Genomic DNA, 25462 nt, shown 5'->3' on the forward strand with positions numbered 1-25462 from the left:
TTTTCCTCCGTCAAAACTTACTGCGACATGATTTTTTTTTAATTTACGAAATGTGGCTTTGTTAGAGTATGTATTGAAGATTGTACAAAATTGACCGGAAAGATCTTGTCCAAATAAAGAAATCCTGGCAAGGAAATAAAAGTGGACAAGATTTAATTCTACATACTTACATAGGACTTCTTTACCCCGCCGCATGCCGAGGGACGTAGATAAAATTTAAGATGACGGCCAACCCTCGGGTAATTGGAAAGGCACGAAAAACTACTCGCATACTATTATTTTATTTTCGTTCAGAATATTTTTAAACAAAGTTGATTTTATTATGTTTTAGATGGTTGTGACTTTATTTTTTGGCAATCGATACTCGAGACTAAAGTATAGAGTTCGAATATTTAATGAGCCTATGTTGAGGAGTTAGCGCCTGTCGGTAAACCGAGTATAAAAAAAACAGTTTTTGTTTGTGTAAGCACGCACATTTGAATGATTTACTTATTTAGATCATGTACAAAAAACATAGACTATTTCCCAGTAATGCACTATACGTAGAGAGTGGACTCCTTAGTTTTAGAAAATTATATTTATTTCAGTGCCTGAAATATGTTTACTTAAATAGGGAATTATTAAGTAATAATTTAAATCGGATTAGCAGTAGATCCGAAAGTGTACTGTCAGTTCCAGGATGCAGGACTAAATTCGCACAGAGCCACTCCTTACATATTGGTCCAAGATCCTTCAATCTTCTACCTAAAGAATTGCAAAACATTAAATCACTGATACCGTTTAAAGTAGGTTTGAGGTCTTGGATTAGCATGGAAGAAATAGATAGAAACCTTTTTCAAAAAAAAAAAATCATTATAAAATACTGAAAATAAATCCTTGACTTATAATAAAATACTGCAAATATATATATTTTTTTATTTTTTGTTATTATGTCATTCCATATTTATATGCTCTAAACTTTTAAATCATTAAAAAAGGAATGGCCCCACGCTCAGACGCTGAAGTCTTTGTAGGCATTTTTTCCAAATTATGTTATAGCTTAATTTGAAGATGTATTTTTGTAATTAAAATTCTATGTTAATATATGTATAGAAACAAATAAACAAAAAAAAATATGGAAAGAAAATATTACGCTCATATAAGCAAAATTTATAAAAGATTGGAATGGACTTGTATTTTTACAGTCGTTACAATTAAGAAGGTAAGTTCCTGAGTTGGAAAACTATCTTTTTTGTCTTTAGTATTTACCAACATTTTTTTCTTCGGGTTAGCTAATGAGTTAACCCGAAGAAAAAAAAATATAATGATCCTTAAGATAAAAATAACTTTATTTAATTTACTTTCATATAACTTTGAATTATCTATCATTACCTCTGTTTTGTATAAGAACATTAAACTCCTTAATAAAGATACCAGTCTCGAAGATGTCGCGAAAGCGATGAAACCGGTCACTGGATATTCCAAATTTGTGGATTAAAGTATCACTCGTCTTTTATTTATATGATAAATTACAATGAACTTCCATCAAGAATTTTCACTTACAAACTTAAATGTTTTAAAAATTAAGAAATAAAATAAAATATTTGTAATAGTACAGGTTTTAATGATCTAGTTGACCGACGTACATCGCTCGACCTCTTATCTTCAGGTTGGAGTATAATCGTAAGTTTAAAATTACAATAATAAAGGGGGATTGGGCAGATGAAAAAACATTTAGGTAGTCTTATCAAAAAAAGGGCAGCGTAATTCTAAGTAGCTAATACTCTAGGAATGTTCGATTTAGGAAATAAGAGCTGACTGTAGGAATTCTTTTTCTATTTCTGTGTGATCTTTTGTTCTCCTCCTATCTGATATTAAAATCTCCTTACAGCCTTCACTCAGCCGAACGTTTGACGTGACATATTTTTTCGACCTTTTTTAAACTGCTGTATGAATGTTACATTTACGATAAATCGAAATGAGACCCTTTCCTTCGATCTTGTTTAGATTTTCGTATTATGTATTTGAATAAATCAATCATTTCAAAGGCCACACAAAACTGAACTCTTAATTTTAAACTTGAATATTTAATTTCATGTTTTAAAAACCTACCTTTTATAAAATCACGTAGATATTCAAACTTTAAATAGTTTCAATGTAGATTCAATGGAGTGTCGAGGTTAAATTAGTAATGAACGTTTATTCTAGAAAGCTTAGCACACTTAAAGTCCATAACTTGTTTCTTTGCTCTGCGATTTTCAATCAACGAAGATGCCTACTCCCAACTTCTCAACAGGGGAGACGTAAGATAAGTTGTTGGGCGTAATTCTTAATATCCCTCTCCGAAAACACTACTAATAACGAGGAAGGTTGCCTTAAAATTTTTCTAAAGTGAATCATTTTAATAAGTTATTAAAATTAATAAAACTGCTTTATTAATTACAGATACGATACTTAAGTAAAATGTTAAGCGCAAACTAGTTACATTTCCCATTATACTACTACTACTACCATAGCGCCTTTAGTAGGCAGAAGATGGACCGCCACCGCACGTCTATCCCGACATAATTCCTAGCTTTTTTGACATACATTAATGTCGTCATACATGCCCTTTGGTTTCGTTTGCTTTTGACATGACCAGACTTTCGAGAAAATTTAGATTTATCTGATCATGTCACGTCTTCCTTGGTGGTCCTCGACTAACTTTACCGTTAATTTTTGTCATGTATATATTTATTTACCTGTTTTGCCATTCTTTCTACATAACCACTGTATGTTTATGCGAAAATAATTTTAAAAATTGTTATTTATTATAAATCACTACCACCGTTTATATCTTCCTACAAAAAAATATCTAGCGCCCAGTGCCCAACTCTCAGTGAACTTGAGACTAGCCGATTACCTCAGCTTATTTCTCCATACAAAAAAAACACATTATTTTACATATTTAACCCAAGTCAACTTTTTTAGCACTAAAACAAGCTTGCAGATTACTAATATTATTTGAAAATTCTTTGTTTGGAAACTAGTCTTTTGAACATTATTTCTGAAGGAATATTTTTCTTTGATAGGATACCGTTTACATATTATACAAGGATTGTGTAAAAAAATAAGGTTCCTAACACTGTAAACTCGCCGCGCGAAATGCTAGACGAAATCCGGCAACACCGCTGTGTGCGCTGGTTCCCCCACTCTAGATCCCGCCTTAGTAAAACTCGCTGCGACGTTCAGTGCCGGTCTGACAGCTATTTGCGATGGAACCCCTGATCGCCGTTACCGCCAGGTGCGAAGGGCGTCCAGTTTGTTGAGTTTATGACTCGAGGGACCACAAAAAATTCGGAAATTTATTGCAAGACCCTGAATAAACTCAGAAGAGCCATCCTAAATCGCCGGAGAAGAAGACTGACGAAAGGCGTTAGACTACATCACGACAATGCGCGCCCGCACGTCTCTCGCCAAACCAAGGATTTGATCGAAAATTTTGGCTGGGATCTCGTTAATCAGGCTCCCACAGCCCTGATCTTGCACCGAGTGACTTCCACTTGTTTCCAAAATTAAAGCAACACTCGGGTGGACAACGATTCGAGACTGATAAAAGAGTGCAGGAAGCGGTCACCAAATTCCTCCACGGACTAGCGGCGGACTTCTTTGAAGCTGGATTCCAAAAGTGAATTAGTCGTCAAAAAAATGCGTTGAAAAATCTGGTAATTATGTTGAAAAATAGTTAAAAGATTAAGCTTTCCAATGATGTATATTTCAGTTCAAATAAAAAATGCCTTAAACCTGAAAAAAAATTTAGAACCTTATTTTTTACACAACCCTCGTATATCACATGGGACATGCGGCGTTCGCAGTGGCCGTTTCTGGCATAATTCATTTTGAAAAGAATCGCCAGTGCTCGGTGTTTATAGTTACTGCTAAATGTCATGGTAGTATTTTTTGATAATCTTTTGTACAAGTACAGTTTTAAAATAGTGTAGAATAAAGCAACGTTTGTCTCGTGGTCAATAATAATTTTTGTTCGAGTTGATTATCACAGAACCACATAAAAAATAGCCATTTATATTACTTCCATATTTTGTACTTACGAGTATATGTAGGTACAAATTAATAAACATTTTTTTGTAGATTACATATAAAATAAATCACGGCTCGCCCCTGATTTATAGGTAATACCGGGCCTCAAATTTAAATTTTCAATACATATTCTGAAACGTATTTTTTTTTTGGAGAAAAACAGCACTAAAAAAATCACAAATTGTTTTATGTTAAATAACCATTATCATACCCCATGGACAGGGGCCCACAATAGGACCACCGCCATTGAATTACCAAATGCAACGTACCTCGATCATTACGTTACATTAATGTAAGGTCTTCCTTGTTTCGGCCTCGTGGTGTAGTGGTCAGCACGTTTACCTACCATGCGAGAGGTCTCGGGCTCGCCTCCCGAAATGGTTGACAAGAAATATTTATTAAAAAATGTGTTTTAACACTAAAATATTTCATAGTCCCCGGACTGGCACTTGAAGCGCAAGACTGATCACATTACCTTCACGTAACAAAAAAATATCAAGTTACGCTTCGATTGGTGTACCAATGCAGCGCCTTATGCACCATAAGGTGCGGATAGGAAATTAAGATGATCAATATTACGCATCTGGTGCCAAGCCAGGGCAGTGAAATATTGCAGTGTTAAACCACCTTGGAAAGCAATTTTTCATGTTGACGCCGAGCACTTTTCCACGTGGCGGACTTTTCTCCGCTCGATTCCCTTAATCAGGATTTTTATCTGAGTGCAGCCATCGAGTCAAAAGCACTCGTCAAGGGTTCTGGTTCTATTTCGCACACAGAACTGTATTATTTATCCGCCTGGACACGGATAATATAAAAAAGCTACAGAGAACTTCCTACGTTAAGGAATAATAGACACAGAACACGTTCAATAAGTGTAGAAGTGGTTAATATACAATCAACAAAACAGTTTTCAGTATTTTGGGAATTTTCGCTCGCTAGGCAATTTCCTCGGGAGATTCAATTTCTCTTGTCATTTTTTCAGCATCGAAAATAACAAGCGCGTGCTTTTCTGCGCGGATTCCGGGGATAAAGATAAAAATAAAACAGTATGGTACTCTGCGAGAACGTTGAACGGAGGATCAAAACATCTCCAAATTATAACCCCGTAGTTTAAGGGTACGAGTGTGTCTGACACGAGACAGGACCAACAAGAACCTGATTTGGAATAAACTTGTAAACCGCAGATTTATTATCGAATTATTATTCTACCCTCGATAGTAAATATAATAAAAGCATAAAGGGTTATTACGCTTCCTCAAAGCTCAGTAAGAAGTAAATACTTTACTTCCTTCATTGTTATTACAATACAGTATTATTATTTATGATTATAGGGTACATATATATTATATATAGTTGAAGAATTATATTTTCTTGAAATGTTTACGTGACAAACACTTATTTTGTTTTATTTTGTATTGCAAGTATAATATTTTTGCTAATAAACTCTGTATTTCGGAACGGAAATTTTGTTAGGTATATAATTTGTGTATCTGATTTTTTATTGACATTACACATATTTAGAACTCGACTACAAGCTGTTAGTATTTTATAAACAAAATCAAACGAAGATTCAGAAAATATAAATAATATTATAAAGCATGCGCTTCAAATATTTACAGTTTTATTAATGATTTTTTATTTGCACCACGACAGGCCAAAATGCCAAATACTCAGACTTGACAGAAATCACGATTAATTATTATGATCTCACCGAGAATGGAACCTGGAACTCGAATGTGAGAAGCAAACGTCTTAGCTATTACATGTTTTAGATAGAGACGTATGCGTGACGTCAATATTTACATGTTATTTTTGTAATTAAAATACAAAATTAAATACACGTAAGTTTAGGTTGTGAAAATGTTTTAAATTTATATCGAGTCTTTTAAAACGTGAACTAGTTTTATAAGGTATGTAACATAATATTTTCAAGAATAAAATTAGAATAATACATAGTTTACATGTCCACAAAAAGATCCATACAAAAGTGAAAAAAGTTTGTGAGCATATAAAATCAATATTCCGAATCTTACATTCTTAGGTCAGATACACCAAAAAGATTTTTTTTTAAATTTCAAACTACGAGTAATATGCTTAAAAACGAAAGATGAAACAACTTATTATGACAGAATCGCGAGCATTATTATTTATTTGTTTTACTTAACTTTTTGTGGTGCAACGTTCTTAGAATATTGAACCAATTCTAGTTACATTTGCTGATTGTGATTAAGGGTTATGTACATTACAAATTCCAAACATTATTTGTTTATGGTTAAATTATTGATGGAGAATCATCTCTAGCATAGAAGCATTTATATAATATGAAGGTACCTTTATACAAATTGATACTGAGAACATACACACGTAGCAAGAACCGCAGCGTGGTTATATAAACTTTACTAATAATTATCCCTAACACGACATTATATGAACTAAAGAAGATGTCAATAACATTTACATTAATTAGTCAAACAACACCAATATGTTAATTATGGGCCAAAATCAACGAGGAAGTTATGAAGGTAAGCTGCCTAAAAACGTGTTTAATTATCAGATGAAATGTAATCAGGTAAGCCGCTAATTTAATATTACACCATTTATTTATTTTTAAATTACATTATTTCAAAAGGTTATTTTTTACCACTCTGATGTTAGTTGATAGATAAAGGTGACGGAAATAAAATATTCTTTATCGATTGGTTAAAACGCATTGTAAAGCTCGATATAATGCTTGATAAAAAAACACCAGTTTTAAAATTTTATTTTCCGATCTTTTGCGCTGTCTAATGAATGAATTTGGCAAAATGACTTGTTACAATATTTGAGTTTGTCCAAATTTTCGTAGACAATGAAACCAACCGGTCCAAGAAGAAGTTTAAAAATTGAAAAATTGTTTTGGGCGTTGCCTAGTATGTGAAATAATTCAGTCAGATGAATCTCTTCACAACAATAAAGGTTTCAGCTCTTTTACTTCACTGAAATCAACAAATGGAAGAATTTAAGAAATATGGATGTTCAAACATAGGCAAAATGGTGAATGTTACAGTGTGTAAAGTGGCCACTTAAACCAGCCAATGACAGGTCATAAGCCCTGTAAATGCCTTGAATTCCATATTCCCTTATTTAAGGTATTCTCCATCCCTGTTGTAATTTGTTAAAATGTCTTGTATTTCACTTACTTTTTGGAATATATAAATATGAATTAATATGGTAATATAGACATAAAATAAATATTTTTAAATATTTGTATATAACCACTTACCGACTTGTCTATGTCTACCGGTTTCAAGACGTACCCGTCTCTTCGTCTGGACACCAATTAAACCAACATGCAAACCACCATGCAAAATTCACTGTACACCTTCACCATAGTTGTTGCACAAAAATATAAAACCAACACGACATGCATTTTAATAAGCACATGTACTGATTAGGACAAACTTGCACTGATTGAATTATTAATTATTTTTTTGTTTGGGAATTAATGAAAAAAGTAGATGGGATCGAGGGAGGGGGTAAGCTTAATAAGTTTAATAGGGTGACCATTACAGTGAAACATTGTATAAAGGACTATATTGGAAGTTTGTTTGATTATTGATCAAAGGAACATTATTTTTTAAGGCTTTCCTAATGTGAAATATTTCCATATTATTTACTTTTAACCCTTTATTATTTGTATGTAAGATTTTAACTCCTGTATTTTTATTAAAGTCATGATTTAAATTGATTAGGTGATTTGCGAATTTAGAGAAATTATTATTGTGAAAACACCTCATATGTTCTTTAACACGAATATCAAAATTTCTTGATGTTCTTCGGATGATTAAATATTTTCATAATTTAATCAGTGCATGTTTATCCTAATCAGTGCATGTGCTTATTAAAATGCATGTCGTGTTGGTTTTATATTTTTGTGCAACAACTATGGTGAAGATGTATAGTGGGTTTTGCATGTTGGTTTGCATGTTGGTTTAATTGGTGTCCTGACGAAAAGACAGGTACGTCTCGAAACCGGTAGACATAGAAAAGTCGGTAAACTGTTATATACTAATATTTAATGACATGTATTTTAATTTTTGACCACAAAGTTAATGCTTTAAATATTAAGAATATTAAAATAAACCATTCATATTTTTGCTTGAAAATTAACTATGGAGATTTGTTATAATATTATATTGTATCGTAAAAATAAATGTAGGTATCGAGATATTTTCTCAAAGATTATAAGAAATAAGTACTATTGATATTATGAAAAACAGAAGCCATTTATGTACCGATGCATTTATTTTACAAATGATTCATCGGTACAAGCAATGAAAAAAAAATAAAAGAATTAATTAATACAATTCATTTATTTCATTTTTAACTTTAAATGGATATCAATTAGAATATAACTCGAACACACAAATACAGTTCAGTTGAAAAAAACAGAAAAGTAAGTTATCAAAACAAGTTAAATAAAAAATGAGAAAAACTTCGCAACAAACAAAAAGAAGCGCAACTTCGGAATTGTTAGGCCGAGAAATCGTAAAGTAAGGGTACTCTTTGGCATTTATTATTTTAGCGAGTTGGTGATTTACGATCGGAAGTTATTTCCCTGAGATCCTGTAGTGTTAAACCGAGGAATGAGCTTACAGTCATAGATAATGCATATCTGGATTGTGGATAGTGATTGGATTGGCAATAGGAAACCTCCAATCAAGGGGTTCGCTCTCGGTGAATGCCTGATACGTACTCTGTCTGAAGACGGGAACTGATAGGACCGAGAAATCAACGTAGTAATGCAGAAAGCAGCTAGTCCACAATTTTGATAAAAATGAGATATTGGTGTCGTCGAGTGCAGTAAGGTCAATTCTATGTTCAGTTAAAAACAGCCAGGCCGCTTTCATACAAAAAACTGTAATAATCAACTTCTGAAAATACAGAATGTCACCTTATACATTCAAAGTTTGAATAAGGATGTATCATTCAATATTCGATCTGGCTGTTTTCTGCAAAATGCATATTTTAGGTTGTGTGGTCAGCCAGCACTTAAAAAATCACCAAAACTCTTTAATACGTAATTAAATTATTTTTGAAGTTATAATAGCAAAGTAATTAAGTGATTATTAACAATTAAGTACCCTACTATAAATATAAAATAAGGTGTGTAATACATGACACAATATACATCAGAGCTTTAATAGGGCTGGCTGTTTTTTGCAGAATGCGCACTTGAGGTTATGTGGTCGGCCAGACTTTAAAAATCATTAAAACTGGTCAAACACCTGATCAAATTATTTTTGTAAAATAAAAATAACGTATGTATGCATTATTTATTATTTATCAAAGTAAAAAATAGCCCAAGTGTTGTGTGGGTGTGATTATTCAAGTCTTTTCACAAAAATGCACGATTTCAGTTTAACTTTTCTATGACTGGCTGCTTTCTAGATAACTACGTTCAAATGTGAGCAATCCCTATATATGCAAGGTGAAAGAAGCTTAATAAATTATTGGTTCAAGTTCGGGCGATGTAGCTGCATCTGATACAACTGGTAAATTAGTAGTCATAAATTATATCGCAGTCTAATGAGGAAGTTCGGCGCAGTTCGAAAAAATGTTTTCTTACGCACGGTAAAAAGTAGAGCAATAAATTGTACGGCGAATTCTTGAAAATGTATGAAACAAAATAATAGATTTGATTTTAATATAAACGAACTTCTTTGAACGACATCACTAGCTCTTCCGATATACTGATAATTTATTTATTTATTTATGTATTTCACAGTTTTAAAATGTACAGAGTTTATTTGTTTCAGGTCCCGACTAGCTAGGAAATTCCTGTGTTTAGGAAGGACCTTATTTTTTTCATGTGTTTTTTTATTTCATTAAATGATGCTTAGTAAATTCAAAGAATAATAATAACATTAGAAAAAAACAATATAAATATAAATTAGAAATGCTGTGATAGATTTCCGGTTTACGGGAAACCAATTCGCCAATCAGCAGAACTCACCGAAGAGAACTTGTGACGTCACATGCGGAGTAATTACAAAGCTTAAAAAAATCACAGCGCTGATAATACGATATATACAAACGAATAAAAATACTACTCATTCTTATATTAAAGCAACATTATTTAGAAAAATATCAGAGTTTTACAATTCAAACCGTTACCCCTTCATTGTCAAATTCAAATTCAGTTTTATAAATCTTCTAATAATAAAATGATTGTACAGGGGTTCTATTTTTAAAAACAATTTAAGTAATTTTGCATTAAAAATTTTGAAATAAAGGTATCAGATAAACTTGTCGGACCGTATTCCTTTCAATCATATTCGTATTGGTACCAAGTTAACTAGTAACTTAGTAAGTTTTTTTTTATTCAAAAAGTAATAAACATGTGCGTCCGGAAAATAATGTCAGTGAGCCGATTACAAAGAAGTTATTAAACTTTTCGTTACAACACATCGAAATTCTTCAAAATAGGCTCCACCTGCGTTGATGCATCGGCTCCAGAGATTTTTCCAGGCGTCGAGTGCGCCACGGTAGGCCTCCTCAGGAATGCTCCTTAAGGTCGCGGTACAAGTTGCTTGGATCCCTTTGATAGTCTCGAAATGCTTTCCTTTTAGGCGTGGAAACAGAAATAAGTCGGGAGGAGCCAGATCCGGACCGTAGGGGGGCTGGTGGATCATTAAAACCCCCGCTTTGGCCAGGTCGTCGGCGACGAGGAAGGCGCTGTGGGCCGGCACGTTGTCGTGATGCAACTTCTAGTCGTCTGCGATGTCCGGCCGAACGCGCCGAATCATGTGTTTTGTTAGTTTTAGCACTTTGACGTAAAATTTAGCTTTCACAGTTGTACCAAGTGGTACAAACTCTTGATGGACCAGCCCGTTGATATTAATTGTTCGTGCCAGATTTTAAAACCGGTTGACTACGTCAAATATCTGGGAATAAACGCAATGATCATCGCCTTGATTTTGGATCAGCTCAGCCTGGCCTTCTTGCGAAGAGGGGACGCCGGCCTTTTGCCGATCCGACAGGGCGTCTTCTTTAAAGGCTGTCTTGATCATTTGAACAGTTTTCGCGACAGTCTTGCCAAGTTTGACGCAAAACTTGATCGCCATCCTTCGCTTTACCGAGCGCTGCATTTTGAGTTTTGTACAAGGTCCCAAAATAACTTCCGCGGAAACGGCTGCCCTAACTCTCCGGATGGCCGGAGAAGCCCGAGAGACCTAGCGTTCGTTAGCTGACTTCCCCCACTACCATTTCCAACCGGTCCGCGTGCGCTCCGACGCACAGTCGCGTCAAAAAAAACCACTGACATTACTTTCCGGACACACCATGTACTAAATGTTTTCACATAGGCATTTTGCCGATTTGCGCCTTCACCCTACCTGCATAAAAATATATTACTAAAATATAATAGCATCTTTTGATGACGCAAAGGAATGATTTGATTTTGGTGCAATTTCTTTGCCAAACATATTTTTTGATTTTCTCAATAACGTTGGATAAGACGAAAAATAAAAATATACATTTCTATATCTGAAAATTCATCGTTGGAGTTCGATGTTTGCACTTAAATAGATCGTATTTTCAAAGGAACATGCGAAACTTTAAGCAGGTATGTACTAAGGACCAAAGAATTGAGCTGAAAGCAATTCTCTCCTAAGGAATAAAGGCTTCTCTCAAGTCCGAAAGTAAACAATGAGAAAGGACAACGGACAGGGATGTTATTAAATTCTGATGCGGACCTGTGCTTTGAATAAAACATATGGAAGCCCGGTACGATTGTTTGTACATAGCGTAATATAATATTACATTATATAGGTAGATACTAAGGTCTTGAGGAGAATCACTATCGACCGGGAATGTACCTAAATGGATTAAAAGGGAGTCTTAACGCTAAATTGTTGAATTAATTAAAAATATTTATTTATTTTATTTCATAAGAAAAACAATTTACAATAGGGAAAAATCACGTTTTTTTACAATTTTAAATTAATAAAGGTCTATGAAATACTGTCGAGTAAGAAAAAAAAATACTAGGTAAGTAATTGCATAAAAATATTACATAATTTATAATTGAAAATTCCCGCGAAAACGGTTAATTGCTTTGACCACGCCCCTAATACGTCACGTTTCGGTTAAATTTTGAACTGTGTTCGTGACCGTTGAAATTTAAATAGAAAACGGTCACGAATTTTTCCTAAATCCATTTCACATAAATATTTTGATCGGTATTCGTAATATATGACATTTCCGTATTGTGTAGGAAGGTTCCCTTTTTTCCGATATAATTGTAAGTAATTAATTTAACATTAGCAGGCGCCTTTTTTTATGTAATCCTGTGTTTCGTATTTTAATAAGAAGAATATTTTAGTTGAAACTATTTCATTTCTAAAGTAGGTATGTTGTACACGTTGGACACGATTTTGAAAGAACGGCGTTTTAAAATAGCAACATAGCATGATTTCAGTACTTTTTATCAGACTATATAGCCTTAATTGGGGTTGATTTAATAATTGAGGGTATTAGAAGCAAACTTAGAAACCTCCACCGAAATCGAAAAATTAAGTTATTGATGCCAAAATTAACTTTACATTAAAATCTAGCTACTTCAATAATAGCGTAATTCAAAACCGTCTCTAAATCTTGCAAAAACAGATTTCAATTTTACTACTTGAAACCGCAAACTTATCATTCTCCATTGAGTTAGTGAAGCACGATTATTATAAATCTCACAATTCTTTTTTTCCAAGTTTTTCGCAAATATCTCAATAATTCCACTCCTTCAATTGAGATTTCAAAGTATGCTTCTTATACCCTTAATTATTTTACCGTCATTAGCAAACTAATCTACATGAAGTATGTACAAGAAGTAAAATAGTAAAAAAAACCTTTTTTTAAAGCATTATGTACATTTATGGAGATTTACATTAAACTTATTTTCTTTGCACTTATTTCGTTTCCTGGAAAATTTTCTGCAGATAAAATACAATTAATTACTAAGTACATTAAATCAAGAAAAGACTATAAAAAAAGTATAGTGGAGCTGGGTAAAAGTAAAATGGATTGTATCATTCGCTCAAACCAATATTGAATCAACAGCTCCACAAATGTATAGTTTATGTTATGTTTTTGTTCTTTTATTGTGTGTTTTATAATATAAATAATAAAGGTATACATTAATTACATAAAAACATAAATACGTCGTGTTTAAAACTGTCGGAACCATTTGTTTATTATCTCTGTATATTAAGTCTTCTTTGTATATTCTCACATGTATTTTATTTTATTTTTTATATTGTAAGTGTCCTCGGCACGGGTAAATATTATATTTATTATTAATCATTGTTTATATTGGAAAAAAAAAGAATAAATAAAAATAAAAGTAGTCCCTCGTACTATTTTCTCATTTATTTGATTTGTCAAGCAATCAAGATAATAATTCTAAAGAGCTTATTCTTTGCACGATATATTATTTTGTAATACATTTTTTTTGCTTTTCTTAAGTAGGTACTATTGCGGTTTGCCCAAGAGAAATAATAATCACTTTGAAAGAGGCTTTCATTTGGGTACTAGAATAAAAAAAAGTAATTTTACAGTACAAAAATACCTCAATAAGAGGATTGGTCATTAAAAATAGCCGTTTTTACAACCCTGATCAATTTGGAAGCATTATAATTGTTCACAGTTAAAAACAGGTTTATTTTTTACATTGGCTTAGATGGAGTCTGAGATAGGCTTATTTTTCAATATTCGTTTTCACAAAAAAAAATCAAGGTTAATAAAGGGAATAATATTTTACTGTTTATCAAACCGTCCTAAATTTCAAACATTTTGTGGCATTTCTTTTATGTTTATAAATCCGTTTAAATTATGTACCTATTCATTTATTACTTTATTTTATTCATTTCATTTCATTTCTTTTCATATCATTAAGTTTTATTTTATTTGGGAAACCAACAGTTCTAAAGACATATTTTTGTAGTAAACAACAGATATATTGTAAAAACTTAAAACCAATAACAAGTTTCCACAAATTGTACAAAGTTGGTAAATAAAATATAATACAATACATTTATAGTTTATATTAACTAATGACTGGACTTTAAAAAAAACAGGTATTTTTATTAGGCAAACGTAAAAAAAACATTGAATAATCATTTAGTAATAAAGTCAAATTGATACAGTTTAATTATTAAATATTATAATAAGGCTTATTAATAGAAAGCCGGATAAAAAATTCGACTACCGTAGCAATACTAACAAAATGTCCATTTTGTTTTATTTAACAATCTGACAGACGGTAAAATAATCGAATTCTTAAATAATATTTTTTGTGAATTTGCTACTGACACATGAAATGTGATCCCACCCTATTCCATCTTAATCCCAACAGTATTTTTATACTTAAAAACGACAACACGGCATAGTTGAATTTAAATCGGCAGTTACGTACCTACTAAGCGACATCTACGGAGTAACTAATAGCCAAAACGTAAAACTACTCAAAATGAATAGTTTTGTCGGCTTCAGTTTGATGTGCGTACACGGTTTCTGTCAAAAGTCAGAAGATGCCAATTTTGCAGATAATATAATACTGGTTTGCACAAATAAACCATCAAACGTTTCCCCGTAAGGGTAGGCAGCGAGGATAGGACTCCATATCACTCTGTCTTTGCATACATACCTCGCTTCTTCTACATTCATAAATCTTCGCATGCACGCGCGCCGATTAATCCGACTTTTGACATGTCCACCTAGAAGTATTTATTAGATTTAGTCATGCCAAATCTTTTTTGGTCTTCATCGATTTTTAAATCCATTTTTCGCAGTGTAAATCGTTTTAACCCTTCTTTTGCTATCCATTCGCTCTGTAGACTAAACCAACACAGAACTCTTTTATGATTTTGTCGATAATGCCTATCTCAGCCTTACATCATATATGGAGCTCGAAAATAGTACCTATCACCTACCGTAAATAGTTTTACCACACATTTGTCCGAGATATCGCATAATCGCTTTCATTCTTAATTTTCCGATTCCATACTGACCCCTTATAGATAAAGATCGGTACCAGGACTCTACTGCGAACTGCTAATTTTGCCTCCTGCGAAAAACATTAATTTGTAAAGGTCGATTTAAGTGCACCATTCACCCTGTTTCCGGCACTCAGCCTCCTTTCAATATGTTTCCCAATCATTCCATTCCTAGTAAACATACTTCCCAGATACACAAATTCCTCTACCTTTCGAAATTGTACTTTAATTTCTTTCAAAACCATTTTATTTCATTTATCGATATTCATCAGCAAATAGCTACACTTGCATCCATCGTTAACTTTTTAGTCGCCTTGGGGAAACAAGGTTCTATCAAACAAAACATGTTTAAAATTTACTTTTATTATATTAAGATTTAAATATCAGTTCTACCTCCATCAAAATTTTAAAGAAAAACTAAATCAATCCTGAATTATTATTAAGTTTATTAAGACAGTATTAATAAAAATTATAAGATAAAATAATGTATTCATTTAACCTGTCCGGGAGTGAGTTTCTGCCGACAAAACTGTATCTGGGGAGTGAGTTTTTTTTCATGTTTTTTTTTTACTTTTTATAATTTTATATCATTGTCAATGCTATAAGCAACATATTTTCTTGAATAAAAATAATAAATTATACCAGTAAATATGATTTATATCAAAATTATCGATGTTTTATTTCATGGGTTGTCAACCATCGGTTTTACAAGCCCAAATAATATTTCTGAAAATAATCGGACGTACATGTACGCCCATACTCCATTGATGAAAATTTTGTTTGGACGACCATGTACGGCCATACTCCCGGACAGGTTAAACTTTTACATGAACCTTGTTTCCCCAATGCGATGTTTTGTTACCAAGAATCGCAGGTCCTCTTTGTTGCTAACAAGAGACACGGCATCATCAGCATACGAAAGACAATAAATGAGAAAAAATCACCCATTATTACTCCCATTCTAAAATCATACAGTTATCAATATACATATTGAACAACCATGGTGAAATCACACATCTCTGTTTGACTCCTTTATGAATATCAAACGACGGTGTGTATTATCCATTTATCCTAACATATTCTGTGATGTCCTTATACAGAGAAGCAATAGCCCGTGTCAGATGGTTGTTCGCTCCATACTCGGATAACACCTTCCATAATTTATCTCTGTCAATTCTATCAAACGTTTATCAAACGCTTATCAAACTCAATCAAACGATTGCAGATCGACAAATGCGCAGAAAAGCTTTTGATTTTTAGCTTAAAATTTTTCGTCATGTTTTGGAAAACAAATATTGGATCCATTAGATCCTCTTCCATTCGTAAAACTACTCTGCATATTCCACACTTTACTTTTTGTAACTTATTTTACTCTCTCAATCAGTATTCTTCTTCTGTACATTTTGCCAACAGCGCTTAAAAGGCTAATTTGCTCTATAATTTCCGAATTTTATATTAGAGCCATTTCCCTTGTATAGAGGCACGACACCAGCCCTTCTCCAATCTGGAGGAGTGTATTCTTCCTCTAAATATTGGTTATAAAGCTTGGGCAGCCATACAAAAATTATTCCACCGCCCACCTTCATAAACTCTGTAGCAACATTATCAAAGCCTGGCGCTTTTCCATTTTTCATATATTTGGCAGCACTTCTCATTTCTACCATACTTATCTCAGTCGAACCACTATCTGCATTTAAGCTTACATACTTGAGAAGAGTTAAACCTTATGATAATACTATGTAGGTATTAAAAACGTTCTGATAATATCAACAGATAACAGAAGACTAGCTACTTATGTATATTTATTAATATTTTTACAAGGAAGGTGGAAAATTTTATCTCCCTGAAGGTTTGATTAATCATTATAACTTTCCAAATATTTAGAGTAATGAAAAATTCTCAACTTTGTCCTTTCATTGCATATCAAATTTTATCTGAACGGATCCATTAAAATAATTGTAAGATGTATTGTATATTGCTATATAATTGAAAATTCAATACCTTACTGCCATCTATTGAGGTAAAGCATTTTCACAAATTCTTAAACACAACCTTCCCTAGAAAACAAACTTCTAAAAGAAGTTGAGTGCCATCTATATCCCGCGGGACAAATGACAATTCTAAATTTAGTCAAGATCTAAACCTTTTCAAATAAGTTGTACTATAAAAACTGCCTGAACAATAAAAAAATATGGCATATTTTACTCTAAATACATTCCTAAATGTGTACTAAATCATGGCTGGTTTATAATAAAAGTAATGGAAAAACATTTTATTTGAAATAGATATTTTTTGTAAAGACTAAAAAATGTTTGATAGTTACATTGAAATCTAATGATAGAAAAAGACAAATGGGGCCAATGATCAGCTAATGTTTGTGTAGGTGTGTGGTCTGAATACATGATAAAGTTACCTGTGTTGATTGGACGGTGGAGTGCATGGGATACTGGGCACGAGAGACTGCAACCTTAGGGGGACAGCTGGCTGCAGGTCCACCTGCCTCTCTCTTGCGGCTCGCTCGCTCTGCAATCTGCACAAAATCACCTCCCATATCACTATTTTGAACAAACCTGGATAGTCTTAAAATAACTATACTATAATAGCTCCTGAATAACTATTTTTAGAGATAAATATTAGTTAAAGGACTTCAAATTATCTACATATTACGAAGCTGCGTACAGACAGGCCCGACGAAGGCCAACCAACGATATTCGGCATTGACTACAGCACATTTCTTGGCATTCGGAGATATGTCTACTAGCATTTGTAGATTTATAAAATGTTTGTTGAGGATGGTAAGATTTCTTTGATGTTACCACTGCGCTACGGGTTTTGAACGCCAAGAAAGCTTTGCTGGCTTTAGCTAGTTCGCCCATTCAAAACCAACAAACGCCAACGAATCTCTTTCATTGGCCTTCGATTAGCTGGTCTGCAACGAGCTTTAGAGAGTGGTAGTAAGCTAACTATTAATAATTATTTAAAGCTATCCAGCACAGTAAAAACAGATTAATCTTTTGATTCAGAAGTTAATTTGCATTTGGATATCAATTACATATAATATGCAGTACGTATGGTAAATAGAAAAATCATTTTTACTCTCTTATAAATATATTTTTAAAAACAATACTGATAAACATATATTTTTTTGAATGGGCGACATCTTACCTGACCTTGTCCAAACTTCATGTAAAAAAAAATATGGGTGAAAGCTTAATTTCAAAAGTAAATATCAACTTTCAGGGAACAGCACAAAAGTTCAAGTGTAAAATTACACCGGCAGTAAAACATACTTATGTGAAACAAATACATACAGAATATAAAATAGATTTTACAAAAATACAGTTACTGTTTGGGTTAATATACTTACATTGATTCCGAATCCATCTTCCCACACACTTAGTAAGCAAAACACAAAAATAACAGGATTAGGAGAATAACAATATCACAACATAATGTACAGCATCGAAAACGTATATAAATGTTATTGTATATAAGCTGGAATTTACATAGTTGCAATATTCTCTGTGACGATTAGCAAATGTAACCCAATACAACGTAATATGTAACAATTGTTATGTTGATTCCATAAATCTCATCAATGGAAACATCAGTAAATATGCCCCTTTGAGGGCACAGTATATTTATTTTTTTAGAAATAAAAAAAGATAGTTGCACATACTTGTTTTTAGATTGCCTCATAAATTGTTGTATTTTCCTGGCTGCTTGATGTTGGCGTCTTTGAGAATAAGTCCTCCTAATGAAACATAAAAATACATTGATGTAGTCTTAATAACAAATTGTAGTTAATTCTAAACATGGACAAAATCTTGCCAATAGTTAATGAAAATCGACACTTATGTGAATTACAGTTTCAAAAAGGGTATTCATATCTAAAGAAATATTTGTTAAATCACAGTTTGTTTGGATGTAACATATTTTAATTTTCATATTTTAAATTCGGCACATCTGAGTAAAATATGAAATTATTTTTAAAAATGTGATTTTGCTCAAAATATCGACGGTAAAGAGGCAAAATTTACTAAGTGACTTGTAGCGCTTTAGAAAAGAGCCAATTCAAGTTTTTTTGATTTTATAAAAAATTAATGAAAAATTATTGTATCCTCGTGTTTCTGGAATAAGATGGTAACAACAAATTTTAGAAAAATGATATCTTCATTACTGGCATCAAATAACCGTTGTTTAAAAATTCCATAAAAATGTTTTGTATTTTACAAATAAAAATATTTTATAATATTCAAATTCCGGTTATATTTGAATTGATGATTGAGGATGAGCTTTGGACTTAAAAAGTGCAATATCTCACAACTAGTAAAGTTAGTTACCAACTTGTTCCAGAAACCTGAAAATATATACCTATTATACCGGCCCAATTTCTACAGCATTTAAATAAAAATTCAAAATATGAGACTTTTTATTGATTAAAAGAAAAAAACTACAGTTGGCTCTTTGGTAAAATTGGCTACATGTCGCTTGGTAAATCTTGTCTTTCCAACGTCGACGAAATTTATTAGAGTTTGCGTCTTGAGCAAAATATGAACTTATCTGATTTTTCGGCAAGTATGAACATTTTCGTAACTTACTTGAGACTAGAGGGGCTTCCTTTTCCTTTTCCTTGACCCTGCCCCTGACTCTGTGTCATGTTGGAGCCCGCATTGCTAGTCGGAGTGGGGGTCGGATTGGAGACGGTGGGGGAGTTGATGCGACCCGCATTCCCTTCCTGCGAAGTGGCCTTCTTGAACCGCTTGTGGGCACAATATGAGCGGTAGCCGTGCTGAATTACCATAGCTGCATGGGTCATTTGTTTGAAGTATGCGTACTAAAAATAAACAAAAATGATGATTTAAACGTCGAACAAATAAGTGGAAGTGTACCAAGTATTTTTAATGAATAACTTATTTGTAAATATAAGTTATTACATCAGTACAATTAAGTGCTCTAATTTTTACAGTATGTAATCCAATTTTCCGTAGCACTGAACATCCATAATCCAGAATTTACATGCTCCTATTGAAATTACATACATACGTGCAACTTAAGTCTAGTTATTGTTTAAATATTTAAAATAGATACCTACATTATTTAGTATTTAAATATATTGGATATATTTTTAAATAATTTTTGATTTTTTTTCTACACAGCAAAACTATGATTACACAAGTAGAGGTGTCAACATTTCAGCAATTATTATAATTGAAGACTAAAGAGAGACATACTAAAGTGAGACTATTTATAGAACATGCTCAACAGGAAATATTGAAGACATAGTCACCTGTTTATATCTCCTGTAATAGTTCTGTATACAGATAGCCGCAGCCCTTTCTTTATCTTGTTCTTCCAGTTTCTGCCTTCCTTTGTAGGATCGGTAAGCTTTCTGTATTATTTTAGCCGCTTCGTATAGTTCTCTCTGTTCTCGATCTATAAAAAATTCAGTAATAATTTACACAGCAATAATGATTAACAATGTAGTTTGATGTTTGAAATATTCATTTTCTTTTATTTTATCCATACAAATACATGTACGTATCACGTATCCCTAACTCTAAATTATTAGTAGCTTTTGTAAAATTTCACATTTTTGTTAAATTGTTTATTTTGAATGTGTTCATTAAATTTATGTAAACATTTGTTAAATGCAAAACAAAAAAAATTGTGCCTTTTCGCTATGATAAAATCTCGAGTTAAAATAAACAAACTAACCTGACACGTTTTTTTTTTACCTACATTTTATTTCAATAATGTAATGAGTAATTTATCAACAGAAAAAATAGGAATTACATTATTTTCAAAAGAATGTAAACATACCAGATAAAGCTTTAAATTTTATAATTATTATAAACCTGAAATGCATGAAAATTTATACAAGGTTTGATTAAAAATCCTATTTACTGAGGGACTATAGAATTTTATTTAATGTTATTATTTAATTTATTCCAAAGAAAGGTTAAAATATTACCAGACAAGCATATCTAAAATACTTAATTCTTTTTTAACCTTATTGGCGAAGCGCTCTTTACAAATAGATCCTTGATAATGATTGCATTGTAAGCATTTAATACAGATCCCAGGTTTATGCGTTTATACATTTTCATTGAAATTCTAATGCCCAGTGGGAGTTTCAGGTTGAGCAGATTTGTCCAACTGGGCAGTGTAATTAAGTGTTAGCTGGCTGTCGTTAATTACTGAACAGTCCGTTCATATTCAATCACAGAGAACCAATTGCTAATACTGAACAACAGACCAAATTACACATATGGTGACAATAATATATTTAATTGAATGATTTTACCTTGCAGTAGGAATATTAAATCAAGAACTTTAAGATAAATCATACACATAAATATCTCAACAGACATAGAAATTATTTGCTGAGCAGAGAATATGGAAACATTTATCAGATTTACTTGAATAAATAATTAAATTAAATGTCTCCATCTTAAAAATATCTAATATTCTTGAGTATTTATTTGTGTATGTATCATCATCATCATCATTCCCTTTCCGCACATAATGGTGTGCATAGGGCACTGCATTGGTACACCAATCGCAGCGTATCTTGATCATTTTTGTTACATGAAGGTAAGATGATCAGTCTTACGCTTCAGGTACCAGTCCAGGGACTATGAAATATTCTAGTTCAAAAAAACCCTTAAAAATAAATAATTCATATCAACAATGTCGGGAATTGAACCCGAGACCTCTTGCATGGCAGGCTAACGCGCTGACCATTACACCTAGAGGCCGACATGTATACATACATACAACTATATTATAACATAAACGAAAAATTAAAAATAAATTTACTGATTAAATGTGACTTGTTGTGGTCCTGTGGTAGTGTAGCAGACTCCAGATCAGGAGGTCCGAGATTCGAACTCGTTCTGGCCATTTCCCCATTTTCAAAAACGGTTATTTACAATTAACAGAAAATAGCCCCAAAATTAAAAGATTTTGATTAAATCATGAAAATTCATGTAATTTTTTTTTCATTTTACACTCACCAGATAGTGTAAGATTATTGAAGTCCCTCTCACACAGGTTGGCAGAGGCTTGCAGGAACTCACAGAAGTCCTCAGTCGTGGGGGGAGGGGACGGGGAGTCTGCCAGGGGGATGGAGCGTGGAGAGGGGAGGCAGGAGGAGGAGGCGGGGGAAAGGCTGGAGCAGGGTGTTCCAACATCATAGTACCTAGAAATACATAGCAAAATAAAATTAACATCTCGAAAATAATTTTTTATGTTTTTTAATATTTTAGTGGAACTTTTTTTTTTAAAGACCGTGAGAGAGATATCTCACTTGCACTTTGTCGGGTAAAAAATAGAGTGCTGTAAAAGATCAGTGACATCCTTTGAGGACGTATTCACACATTAACGAAATTGCAATGGACTAAAAATCTTCCAAGATCCAAAATGGATGATCCGACATGTTAGATACAATTCCTCTAGGAATCAAAAAATTAGATTTAAAAAAATCCTATATTTAACTTTTGCAACAATAAAGCGAATTATGTTAAAAAACATAATCGAAGACTCCTCCATAGAACGTTTTTTATGGTAACTCAACTCAGTGTCCTAAGCACCATTAGGTTCGGAAAGGGAATGATGATGATAAATTATACTATTTGGAGGTTTTCCGTGGAAGCGAGTCAAACATGAATTATTTTTAATATTTAGATGAATCGAATGTACCTGTAATTGTGATCTGAAAACTCAAAGTTGAATTCCGCAGGTTCAAAATTAACTGGAGGAGGGAGATCAAGAAGTGGCTCCATGAGACAATCGCTAGGGGCTCCAGAGTCAGAAACTCCAGGACTTCCATCCACTATCATATCCTCGCTCTCGTTCTGAAATCAATCAGTTTATATCTTTAACAACATTTAATATTTGTTGTGTTTCTTGGTTGTCTTACGGGGTATTTAGTCTTCTTTTTGCCGACGTTTCAGGGAGTGTTACATTATCCATCATCTCGGCTGATCCATCTCCTGGATGGACACTATAACACTGTCTGAAACATCGGCGAAAATAAGAATAAATACATGCCATCTCAACCCAGAAAAATATCACAAGTATCTATCTGAAAGGCTGTGAAACCATGAACTTATCACATATAATTTTATATATTGAGTACCAAGCGAAAAAACAACATAAACACATTTCTTACCACACAAAATATATATATTTTTTATTTATTTAAAACTTCAAGTACTAAGAATAAGTACTTTAGCGGATTATGCCTCCTGTCATTTTCAACTCATTTTGACTCTTGCAAACAATGCATACATTTATTGAGGATGGAGACAACTTATAGTGGCAACTTAGAATGACCGATGCCTGTGAACTTGCTTCGACTAGAAAACCCGTGTTGAGTAGGGACATAATAAACAATATGCAATATTAGTAACCGTTAAAGTTAATTCATTTTACAATGTATTTTGTGTTTTTTACATTAAATTGGTAAATTACAGCACAGTACACTATTGTGTTACTTCCGCTACTAAGATCTGCCCTCGACTCACTCCGGTAGAACTTGGTCTTGTATTGCTCGGGGTTCCTTTTAGGAAGCCATGGGTCCTCGGGTACCCGAATTGTTCCTTGTTTGTGGGTGAATCGGTTGGAAGAACAGAATTATAAGTCAGTGGTTCGTTACAATTGAGTTTATTATAAGAATTATTGGAGAAACAGGACATCAAAAAATTGACAATATTAATTTACAGTGTGTACAATAGTTGACAGTGTTTCTAGAACAACTTACAGGGTTATTCCTCTGGGAATTCAAATGTTATTACAGTGGCCATTATTTTAAAGGACAGGTTTTCTTAAATTGTAAATTTGGCCAGGGGTTATCTTCGAGAAACAGTTTGATCAAGATTAATTCAGTGGGTAAATAATGTACAAGAATATTAAGCAAAATTATTTCCAAGTGAATAGCAACCCAAATAAATTTAGCAAGGGGCTCTCTTGTGGAAACAGTAAAATTTACTTTTCCTGATGACAAAGGCACTGTGTTGGATAGGATCTGAACCACAAACCTTGACAGTGGATGCTCGAAGAAAATACCGGTTATTCGTTGATTCGAACCATCCTAGCGAATTTTCATGAATAGGAGATGGAGCCTGACTATCCGCCGCTTTGAAAGAAATTATTGGAGTTAAAGGTCCGCGCAAGACGCCATTACGTGATCACCGTGCATGGATCCGATTAAATTGTGGGGGTAACGAGACGCTCAATGCTAGAATAAGCATTTAATTATTACATTGGTTTTTTGTGTTCTCACGAATTGTACATGGAACTTTCCGTGCGTGAGGTATGTGTCTTAACCATTAGACCACGGAAGCCGTGGATTGTGAAAGTATTTATCAGAGTAAAGTTTACTCATTATGGACTACAGTTTAACGATATCTAAATAGATCTACATGCAACTCTGCTCAGGAGTATCTAAAAGAAATATTAATTCCAGATGAACCAGTTGAAAGAAGTCTTCTGCTTAGATCAGCTACATCTACGGCGATAGAAAAAGCCATTTTACTTACACGCAACCAGCTCACTAAATTCAGTGAACGCGAATCAGGGTGGCAGGCCCAATGAAATGGAATACTTTTCCAGCAGCATAGCTGTGAGAGTGGGGTAATGTTTCAGAAAAAACTTTTCTTTAAAAAAAAATTTTCCTGTGACACAAAAATCACAGCTTATATTCGATAGCACAACTATACAAGACAACCTATCCAAAAAACAGATTGAGAAAATTCCTTGATTTGCAGTCTCTCTACCAAAAAGAGTTACGACGAAGGGTTTTATTTTCTAAAATTTAAAAAAATGTTGAATAACTTGAAAAACTATGAGACTTTTACTGAACCTAATTTTTGATTTTCTCGGCGGTCATGATTTCCCCTATTCACACTACGCCACACTCTGCACATACAGCGCCGGATCTAACAGGATCAAGGACCCATTCACTTACTCAAAAGGAACTGAAATCTACACGTTTGTTAATTAATCCGAGAACATTATTCTCCCTTCCTTTGCAAGCAAGTGCCAGGTTCTGGAACCTACGGTAGGTTCAGCTCTGTAAACATAGTTTACTTACAGTGGACAATCATAAAACCGTGTTAATTTTTCGATCTACATAATTCTATACTAAACCCAACAAACTTACCTTAATTCTGTCCGGCATAGCGGCTATAATCTGCTCTGCTAGAGTGAACACTCGCACATCCTGCTCCCCTGAAACAGTCAACCCAGTACTGTAAGAAAATCGTTCAACCCTAAGCAGACAACAACGTCCACCGACAACTATACTTGCATCTAAACACCAAACATTGATAGCAACACCAACCAACTTACATGATAAAATATAATTTACAAAT

At 33.2% G+C, this 25462-nt stretch overlaps 1 protein-coding gene across 1 annotated transcript in view; it reads right to left on the minus strand.

Moving 5' to 3' along the window:
* Camta (Calmodulin-binding transcription activator) overlaps window positions 1-25462 on the minus strand; it is a 272872-nt gene that overhangs the window by 91711 nt on the left and 155699 nt on the right. Inside the window, exons 14-20 of the mRNA XM_088225127.1 lie at window positions 25252-25319; window positions 22788-22942; window positions 22103-22287; window positions 20374-20519; window positions 19685-19920; window positions 18763-18837; window positions 17497-17613 (exon numbers count right to left, since the gene is read on the minus strand). Of these exons, the coding sequence (XP_088081253.1) occupies window positions 17497-17613; window positions 18763-18837; window positions 19685-19920; window positions 20374-20519; window positions 22103-22287; window positions 22788-22942; window positions 25252-25319 (982 nt within the window). The remainder of the gene's footprint in view (window positions 1-17496; window positions 17614-18762; window positions 18838-19684; window positions 19921-20373; window positions 20520-22102; window positions 22288-22787; window positions 22943-25251; window positions 25320-25462) is intronic.

This window comes from Micrasema longulum, unplaced genomic scaffold, assembly GCF_059751315.1.
Source record: "Micrasema longulum isolate JH-2025_06_02 unplaced genomic scaffold, ASM5975131v1 h1tg000331l, whole genome shotgun sequence".
Classification (NCBI taxonomy): Eukaryota; Metazoa; Arthropoda; class Insecta; order Trichoptera; family Brachycentridae; genus Micrasema; species Micrasema longulum.